The following is an 11102-nucleotide window of genomic DNA, read 5'->3' as shown; positions in this document are numbered from 1 at the left end:
CTGTTAGAACGACCAGCCGTATTTTAAACATTTGAATAGGTGAGGGCAGCATCCCCTTCCCACATCTGGCACACTAAAGTCATTAAGATCGCAAAAGTAAACAAAAACAACTCGAGTTTAGTGTCTATTGTATTTCTCAGAAACAAAATCGGTACACGTGTATGCAGTATAATCGAAACCCAAAGCCCGCTTTCTCATTTCTTTTCAGTCAGTTTGTTACTTATCCGAACACAAGACAGACGCACCTAAACATATTGTTGAGTTATTCGTGAAACTTTTAACATGTCGCAAAGAAAAAGAAAACAAATTACTATAGAAGAAAAATCGCGTATTATATCAAAGCTTGAGAGTGGAATTCCAAACAAAGACTTGGCCGCGGAATATGGTGTATCACACTCGACAATTTCAACCATTTGGAAAGAGAGAGAAAAAATTCAAACACTTTTTGAGAACAATTTATTGAAAATGAAACGAGCAAGAACAACGAAGCATACGAAGATTGAGGAAGCTTTGCTAAAGTGGTTTAAATATCAAAGGACAAATAATGTGCCAATAAATGGACCAATTCTTCAACAAAAAGCAAACGATTTTGCTCAGCGTTTTGGTGAAAATTTCGTTTGCTCGTCCAGTTGGATTCAAAGTTTCCGAGCTAGGCACGGTATCGTCGGCGGGAAAATGAGTGGTGAAGCTGCCAGTGTTGATAGTGGTGTAGTAGAAGAATGGATGTCGCAAAAGTGGCCTGCGTTATACGAAGACTACGGACCAGATGACATCTTTAACGCTGACGAAACCGGACTTTTTTATAATATGACACCAGACAGGACTTTAAAGTTCAAAGGAGAGAATTGTTCTGGCGGAAAATTATCTAAGACGAGACTGACGATCATGGTTGCAGCAAATATGACAGGATCCTGTAAAAGGAAGCTTTTAGTTATAGGCAAATCTAAGAAACCAAGATGTTTTAAAAACATACGCTCACTGCCGGTAACGTATGAAAACAATATGAAATCATGGATGACATCGGAAATTTTTGAAAGATGGTTGCGAAACTGGGACGCTGAATTAAAAGCACACAATAAGAAAATTCTACTTTTAGTTGATAACTGTCCTGCTCATCCGGCTGTTACTAATTTGAAGTGCATTAAACTTGTGTTTTTACCACCAAATGTTACATCTGTACTGCAACCAATGGACCAAGGTGTAATAAGATGTTTAAAATCTCATTATAGAAGAGTGCAAGTGTTAAAGTTAATTCAAAACCTTGACAGTAACGACCAGAAAAGCTTTACGGTTCTTGATGCCATCTTGATGATATCAGAAGCATGGGAAAAAGTTTCACCAAAAACTATCGCGAACTGCTTTAGACATGCAGGTTTCAAACACCTCTTGACAATATCCTCAGATGATGTGACCGATGATGATGAAGAGGACAATATTTCTTTGGCTCAATTAGCCCAAAATTTAAGACCTGCTTTATCTACTACTGAAGCAGAGGAGTTTATTGATGTGGATAACTCTATCGCAATTTGTGCACCAGCTACGGAAGAAGATATTGTACAAGAAGTTCAAGAGGAAAATGACGAACAGGAAGAGACTGAAGAACAATTTACAGTGCCAACTTTGAATGATGGTCTCAATGCTGTCAATGTATTACGAAAAATTGTTCTTTTTAATGAACAGTTTCACATGCAGGGAAATTATGACAATACTTTAATTAAAATTCAGCGTGAACTACAAAGTGCGTACGTACTACAGAAGTGTTTCAAACAAACTAAAATAACAGATTTTGTTAATGTAGAAAAATGAGAATTATATGTACGTAATGTCTTTTTATTATAATTTTCATGTGAAATAAATAAAATTTAGTTTTATTTTATAGATGAGTATATTAATCACACATTTAGGTAATAATAAGTATTAGGTACGTCATCGGCTGTTACGACTATCGGTTTTTACGACCAAATATGAGTAGTCCCTTCGATGTCGTTATAAACGGTTTTGACTGTATTATATATTTTAAATATATATAGTTGTTTACATATTTGTTATATTTCATATCCCATACTTTGTATATAGGTACATAATTATAGTAGGATATAGGTTTACCTATCTTGTAGGATATTAAATATTTTATCTTTATGCCGTTTAGTACAGCTTTTATGTCTACCGTTCTCCAATTTTCCCTCAACTGCTCAAGGGTTAACTGGAAGAGATCCCTGAAAGGGATAAGTTCGCCTTTGTACTAATGATGTGTGTTCTTTCATGTTTTATGTTTCTTTTTGTACAATAAAGTATTTTACTACTACTACTACTACTACTAAGTTTAATATGATTACAGAAATAAGGTACTTCGAGAACGAAGCACCTGTCAGTATGGCCGTGTGAGATACGTAGTATAAAAACAAAGATCACACTTACATTTTCACTTTTGCTAAGGTAATAGGTACGTATATCGAAATAATAAGTTAGACCTGCTGTTCAATAACACAACTACCCTCGATGTATATTTTTTGACCATAACTGTCAGAACGTAAGTAATGTAAATAAAGTATTTTATAATAATGATCCATGATATTAAATTTGTTGGTTTGTGTTAGTTATTCTATAAAAAATTAAATTAAATGTAGCAAATACATTTGTTAAATTTAATTATTATGAATAATTTATTATAACCGGATGTGCAGGAAACACCTTACTTGTTATTCCCACCAAGAAGTAGTGGAAAGGGTAAAGTCTAATCTAATACATATAAGCGGGTGTCTGACAGTTGTGGGTCACTTCTCAGTTGGAGAGCTAACGACGACGAACGAAGTTAGGTGTCAATTTTATTTAATTGTGATTTTATGACTTGTTATAAATCTCTGTATGTTTTCTTTATGTTATAGTCTGATGGTATGTACGTTACAATAGTTAATGTGAATATAACCCTTTGATGAGTTTTTAATAGTTGCTATGTAACGTATATTCCAACTGATTCCGGTGTAATACATCATGTGGCTTATTGCTAGATCTTTATTACTATTTTAAATTATGTCAAGTGTGTACGTTAAGGTAGCCAGTACTAACTATAAGCCACCAATATTTATTACGCATAAAATAAATAGTTTTGTGAATTATGTGATAATAAAGCCGATTAATTGTTCAGTAAATCTACAATATACTTTTACTTACAATCTGCTTATATACATATATTACTTAAATAATGTTTACCATTTTTCATATTCTAAACCTTGTAGTTGTCCCTATAATAAATACATTACTTTGAGCAATAACTAACTGGTCTTAATTAAATACTGCCTTACATCCTTATTTCTTATTTTATTAATGATTACTTTAGTATAGTAAATCTGACATATTCATTCTTTGGGTCAGGTAAAAAGGGATGAATGTAAATAGCCAAATATATTTCACGTGTTTATTTTTAGCTTATCCTAAAATTGTTCCAGTATGATTATCAAACTATGTCAACCAATACCATTCTTATCGGGCATAAGGGCTGGCAGTTATGCCGAACAAAGAATATTTCGCAAGGGTCAGATACGGGCGACACGGCGGCGGTTCAGAACAAAAGGGTGCGCGGTGCGCGCCACATTCGGTTCGGCCTTTTTGCACTCGTGTTATTTAATAAGAACACAACAAAGGATATTTAGGAATTAACGATTGTTTAGCAATTACAAGGCATAGGTACCGATATTATTCATACTTATATTGCGATAAACCAAGGGTAACCTATCTAATATGCATAAGGTATTACCATAACTCTTATTTCATAAATTTTGATGGTCCTACATTGTTTCTTACTTTACCTTGATACACGTTCTTCCAATAAACATATTTTCCAAAAGAATAAAAGTTAAATACAAAAAAAGAAGTGTACGAATAGTACTACCTGGCTCCAATTTCACCACTGTGACAGGTGCGACAATTGTAAAACATCACTGTTGCTGACGTCACAGGCATCCATGGGCTACGGTTACCGCTTACCATCGGGCGGGCCGTATTCCTGTTTGCCACCATCATTGTTTTATTAAAAAAAACTTTATTAAGAACACAACAAAGGATATTTAGGAATTAACGATTTGTAGTGAATAAAAATATAATTTGAAGCTAGATAGAATATAAGACAGGAAAGGTGATGCTTTTGACTGATTTCGCTAATTAATGGAAATAATGTCACGGGTAGGATCTGCCGTAGAACATTGAACTTCTGGAGTACAAGGGTCCTCTTGTTATCTTAACCTGGTTAATGGGGACTTGGTAGGATACTGAAGAGACAAAACCAGATATATGGCATGCGTTTTTAATAGTACATATTAGGTGAATTACAAGGCACTCCGCCTCAGAGCGGGCGCTGTCCGGAATACAATTTGTGTGTACAAGCCGCCAGCGGCTGTGGGCCGACACTATGGTAAGTCCTATCCTACGATCGCGAGACGGGCGGAACGCGGGGTTTTGGCCAAAACCTAAGGTAAAAGTCTAGTGCACTCACGGGTACCAAACGTAGCTATCATCCGCAGGCCTACTGGTATTTAACGCAGCAGGCGGATCACTATCGGTGGGCGGCAGGCGTTCCTCAAGCTCCGGCTTTGGCAAGCCAGGGCGAGAACAACCCGCGGCGCTCGTAGTTCCACAAGAAGGACCCGCGCGATGACGCCTTGGGGTCGCTGGACCGCGGCAAGGCTGTCCGACACACGGCTCGCGGGTCAAGGCCGTGCCCTACGGCTCGGTGGCAGCACCAACATGTCGCGCCGTGGAGTTGACAGGCCACACCAGTGGGGGAGAGACCTGTGTGAAGCACCTCAGGATCGCCGAGCGGCACGCCGTACCGCTCGACACGCAGCCCACAGGCCTAGAAAACTGCGCCCTGCGGTGAGAGACAGCGTCAACACGACGCTCAGCAGAATCGGGGGCGCGCAACAACGCTCGGGGGAGCGCAACTGCCAGCCATGCTCGTACTCGCCGGTGACGCGGAACGCACTCGGTGGGCTACGCCCTTTTCGCGCACAACACACACACACGGCGATACACGCACTTTACATCTAAATCTTCCACCGGCCGGGCCAGGCGGCGGAAGGGGGCGAAAATGGTTTATTCCAATACTTAATTAGGATCTATCTAAATGCCAGCGAAACCCAATTCCCACTGACTCCTCTGTCATCAAACCTCAACTACCCCCAGCGCTCCGTTTCGATCCATATCAACGCATCAAACGTCAAACCAACTTAAATCTTTTCTAAATCAAGTGATTCTCGAAAAATATTGGTGCTCATTAATACTATAATATTTTAAGTGGTCAATAATAATTATGGACAATTACATCTTCTATTGCTGTTTTCTACATTGTTTCATTCAGAATATCTTCCTTCCGATGCAGTAACTAAACACGTAACTTTTTTTTGACAGTTCATCTGTCAAGAATCCCGACCCCTAGACACCGTCAAAATCGCGATTTGTGTTTCATAAAAATTCCGAAAATGATTCCAAAATACGGATTAAATTAGGATGTGACCTACTTGGGCAGCTAGGGTGGATCACGAGGATCATTTTGATATGCGTGAAGCCAGGTTTGGTTCAGCAACTTCAGTACAACCTGGGTGACAAGTTCCGTTCAAGTGGCATGCTCTTCAGACTTGTTCCTTCGAAACCAGTCAGCCAGGAGGCAGGATATGTTAATCAACCTGCAGCTAGGAAGGTACGTTATCGTTTTACATAAGTGTCACACTGCGGTGTATGTTATTTTGTTGGAAATGCGACAGTCATGTTGTACAGGTTATCTTGTACAGGTTATCTTGTATGGGAAAGTATGTATCTATCATAGGCAAATATGTAGCATCGCTACAGATTGTTTAGCAATTAAAAGGCATAGGTACCGATATTATTCATACTTATATTGCGATAAACCAAGGGTAACCTATCTAATATGCATAAGGTATTACCATAACTCTTATTTCATAAATTTTGATGGTCCTACATTGTTTCTTACTTTACCTTGATACACGTTCTTCCAATAAACATATTTTCCAAAATAATAAAAGTTAAATACAAAAAAAGAAGTGTACGAATAGTACTACCTGGCTCCAATTTCACCACTGTGACAGGTGCGACAATTGTCGTCAAGCTCACCATACTTGTTAACCTATCGAATGAGATGATGCCTTTACTGATACTGGTTAGCGATATGTAATCATACTACATACCTATATGAGGCCTGGACGTTAGTGAGATGACGATTCACTCATTGCTGGTGTCCTACTTTATTACCTGCATATAAAATAAGTTTCACCTGATTATCCACCTGGTTTCTTGAACCTCATAGTCGCCTCCAAACCTCCCCTTATAGCGACCCCATTCCTCACACTAAGTTTACCATAAGTTCATATTAGCCATCAACAATTCCCTCGGATCACTGTTCACTCTGAATACTGATATACGTTAGTCACAATTTACATGAGGCACATCATTAATCTAATAACACCATAAGAAAGCCGTTGAATTGATCCCCAAAGCAAAATTCTCCCTCCGTATCTGTTCGCACATAACCTCCCTTTCTTACTATCGTTTGGCGTCTACCCTCTTGTCTTGTCCTAAAAAATCACAATAACCTAGAAGCGGTTATTTAACTTAAACATGACTGCGAGCGCCATCTACTCCATGACGCTGGCAACTATTAGCCGGTTCGCATGTTCGCGACACTCCCGCCCCGCAGGAAAAAGCTACTCTTTTAATTGAAATTAGATGTCCATAGGCAAACATGTAAATAAATCAACAATTAGATGATAAGAACACTAATGTGAATAATAATGTATTTGAGCTGTTCATCCTCTGAATGCCTCTCTCGGCTTTGGCGCTGTGAATCGGCATGACCTGAGATTTCGTACCATTTCTGATGATGTCGTAGAAATGTGCTGTGGCACACCGTTTCTGAGACTGATCTGATTGTTCATCTGTATTTGTGCTGAGCTGATAAAGAACAGGATCCTGAGACTGGTCTGAGCATTCATCAATGTTTGTGCTGAGCTAATTAATAATTTGATCCTGAGATTGGTCTGAGCATTCATCAAGGTTTGTGCTGAGTTGATTAATAATATGATCTTGGGACTGATCTGAGCATTCATTGATATCTGTGCTAAACTAACTGATCTCTGATTTGAGAATGAAAGCAGTATCCTGAGATTGGTGCGAGCGACTGAGCGTTTATCGGTGTCTGAGCTGAGCTGAGTAGGATCACGGCTGCGATTTGTCATCTCTGGTCCGTTACTTATCTCTCTGTCTATCTATGTCTATGTGTGGTATTTCCCACAATCTCGCGCGTTCGGTCCCAAATTGCTCCGAGCAGTCCTTAATTACAACGTGGCAACACCGATTTGATATCAAACATCGGTGTTGTTAGACAGTGAGAACTCAATTCGCGCTATATTTTATCTATGACTACCATCTGTGATGTTCTGATGTTATATGCTGCTTTGCTCTTATGATATCGTTAATAACTTGTTTCACTACTTCAAGGGTCAGAACTTCTACTACAGCAGACGTATACATGATGACCAGCATAATTTGCGTAATTAAACAACTGTAACTTTATTAAACACCGCGGCGACCGCGCGATCGAACCATAGTTATTACACAGACAAAAGCGACCGTCTTATCCAAACGTGACGTGTATATGTAACCTAAGTTCCCACTTCTCTTTACTTATTACTACTGGCAGTAAGCTACTATGTGAAGTATTTTAATCTACTTGCTTATTCATTAAACCTACTGCTGACATATCCATCTCTTCGTGTATCTACTTCATGTCCGGCAGCCCTCCCCAGCCAAGGAAGAATTACGCTATTCTCATTTAATCACAAATCAACATGTAATAGAAAGAACGTATCTACAACTCAAGAGAACCACATTATTTTTTATTTTCTTAAGCTAAGCTAAGGATATTTAACAGACTTGTCAAATCAGGCACTTATTTCGAGTCAAGTCGCCTTTTCTTGTAGTTCATTCTGATTTATTAAATAGATATTGTGCCAAAAATTACTGCAGTTTTTATTTTTCTAATCATTTTCTGATGCTGGTGTGAAATAATCTAGTTTAAAAAGGTTGGGACAGTCGTGTCAGCCTCTCTATTAGGTATGAAAGCCATCAATCCATTTAACCTGAGATACACTCAAATAATATAAACTGAGCACTTTATTTTCATCTTGGTTAGTTACAAAACCTGTCAACAACTATTTTTTACTGCGTTACATTTACGTTACCGTGGACCTAAATATACCTAACCTAACCTATATATATATATCATGCTAAGGATCGTAGAAACATCATAGCAAATTGTACCTACCGAGGTACCGATTCATTACGACTTTACATGACTATTCTTTAATTAATGTAACCGATCAGATCTTCAAGTGTAATAATCGCCCGCTTCCCGTACTACGGTATTTTCACTGCTGTGTCTATCAAATTGACCCACTAAGTTTCCTTTATTCACGAATTTTCACTTCACAGCTTTGATAACCATGAGAGACATTGAAGGGTACTCACTCAGTACTCTCAGTAGCAAATACTCAATGTGTGGCAATTAATAGAGAATACAGTGGGCACGGCGTCTGTATACTCTTTAAAGGCTTTCGCAAAGACTTTTGATTTCCTTAACTGGAGTAAAATGTCAGGGTTATGAGCGAAATGGGGATAACACGCCGAGTTATCTTTTTAAAGTTGACCAAGGAGTGCAACTGTTTACTAACATCGGTGAATACATAATGAGTATCGGAAGGCTGTTAGGGTGGTGTCTGAGTTGGTATGAGACTGCGTCCATAAAAGCCGATTCCCACCGGCTTGCCTGTTTTTGGACGTTTGAGCAGAGTTGTAAAGGAAATATGTAAGCCAATTAGCCCCGGCTTGCCTATGGATATGTTTGACGCGCCGCCACTGGTTGATAGCCAACTTATCAATAACCTCAGTTTTGCAAATGACATGACTATAATTAGATTAAGTGTCTGTGGAAAATAACTTGCGGTTCTGTTTCTAAAATTGAGCATGTCAGATATGAGTCCATAACTCCATACTCAGGATTCAGACCAGATTCATACCCCAGGATCAAAAGAAATAAGACGAAGTTGATGCATGTCGATCTACCTGGTAAAATGAAGAGTACCAATACATTGCACGATCTAGAGGCAAGTTGTTGGTTTACTTGGGATCTTAAATAAGCGACGATGGCGTTTTCGACCAAAGGGTGGTCAGAAGAGATCAGATAGCCAAAGCTGCGGTGAAACGACTTTCCAGGGTATGCATATGGGAGAACATACAACCAGTATCACACTAATGCGGACGCCTTGTTTTCTCGATCTTTCTGTACATGTCCAAACCTAGACCATTAAAACTAAAACCCATCATAGGACAGATGCATTTGAGAGGTGGTGCTGGCGAAGAATGCTTGAACGCAGTAGGTGAAATTGCATCAAGTCTCGACGAACTCAACATCAAACCGAGGTTATCCACTATTTGTACTCACCGCGCACGTACTTTCTTCTGCTATCGAGGCAGAAGAGGATCCTATAGTCTGGAGAAGCTCATAATCACTGGCCACATGGCAAGGAAGCGTAGGGATAGGCATGGACGTATGGCCACACGGTGGGCGAACAGAAAAAATATTAAAGACAAAGCCACATTACAGGCTAGCATATCTAGGTACTGCAGATGGTGAGCACTGGTGAAGAACCACACAGGACAGGTGTCCAACTGTCCACTGTGACCCAAGAGGATAGGGACAAGAATAAAACTGATAACTCTGTCTTGTGACTATTGCTCCTGTAGTACTTAGTCGTACATAAAACAAATACCATGTCCTTAACACTACGATATTTCACAGCAATATTAAAATTAATGAAGAAAGATACATATAGAACTTCATTATATGACATCTGATTCTAATTGTGATTCTGATTCTTGTGTAGCTCCAGCCTCCAGCCTGCATTTTATATCTCAATATTCTGATTAAATCTGATAATCAAGTTAACAGTTGAGGCCACGATCATATACCAATAATTATTTGGCTCATGATTGATCTCTTCCTTTTACTATAACATAAAAAGTTTAATACTTAATTGAAGTTACCTATCACCCTTTCCTTCCTTCTTCACAGGTTTAAATCAACACATTTTATGTTAGAAATAATGTTCACTCGCATCACAATGTCTGTTGTGATAGACGACAGACAACTCTACGTGCCAAAGGTATGCTTTTACCGAGTTTTCAATAACAGGCATTATAACTACATAATATTACAAACACCTAATGTTGGTACACACTGTATTATCCATACTATTTTATTAACATCTGAGCAAAATCTGTGTTGACAGACGAGATAAAATAATTAGCCGATACGCTGTTGAGCCTGGAATAAATATAATATGATATAAAAGGCTAATTTCTAGCCTAGTGTTAAAAATAAAAAAATATTAATTATTATTAATGTTTCGTCTAGACCATCTAGTATTATTACAGTTTACCACACAACATCTATCGTGGCCCATTTTTATTGTAAATATGATTTTTAAGGCAAAAAGAAACGTGAACAAAATAACTGAAAAGTATGTGAATTGACAGAAACACTGCTTGCTAACTTGTCATATTGTCATTTGGCCACATCAAGCGCTGAGTTTGTTTCGGCTCCCCCCACCACTGGCCTTGCACGCAGCGAATACCTACTATTCCTTTTCGTTACCTAGACATAGGTAATATACTCTGTAACAAATGCTCATGTGTCTTTGTCATTATGCCATTATTTAATTTCAGAACTACTTGCACAGAGTGGTATAATGACTACTATCATAGTTAAAAATACGTTATCACATTTATTTAAATAACCGAATACTTGAGAATTTCTCTTATTCAGAAACCTATCCACCATGGTCTTACTACCGTCTCTATAATTATTATGAATATGTAGGTTCGTATTCTTTAGTATTTAGTATCTCGATTGGGTAGACGATATCAATTAATATGTGTTGCTTGATTCCAATTCATTTAACAAAATCAAATTAGTTATGCATGGCTAATGGCTATTCTTTAAATTATCTACCACTCCCTTATCCATTTCTGTTCGA

The 11102-nt window shown here is 38.3% G+C and overlaps 1 protein-coding gene across 1 annotated transcript; it reads left to right on the top strand.

Moving 5' to 3' along the window:
* Positions 1-1188: 1188 nt before the first annotated feature.
* Positions 1189-1806, top strand: LOC134805628 (major centromere autoantigen B-like). Its single transcript, XM_063778895.1, has one exon. It carries the CDS (start codon positions 1189-1191, stop codon positions 1804-1806), a length of 618 nt encoding a protein of 205 aa, XP_063634965.1.
* The last annotated feature ends 9296 nt before the right edge of the window (positions 1807-11102 follow it).

Source organism: Cydia splendana, unplaced genomic scaffold (assembly GCF_910591565.1).
Source record: "Cydia splendana unplaced genomic scaffold, ilCydSple1.2 scaffold_46_ctg1, whole genome shotgun sequence".
NCBI lineage: Eukaryota > Metazoa > Arthropoda > Insecta > Lepidoptera > Tortricidae > Cydia > Cydia splendana.
This window is presented reverse-complemented; position numbering and strand designations above follow the sequence as displayed.

Excerpts from the sequence above, each read along its gene's own strand:
- LOC134805628 (XM_063778895.1), top strand. The coding sequence starts at position 1,189 with ATGGACCAAGGTGTAATAAGATGTTTAAAATCTCATTATAGAAGAGTG.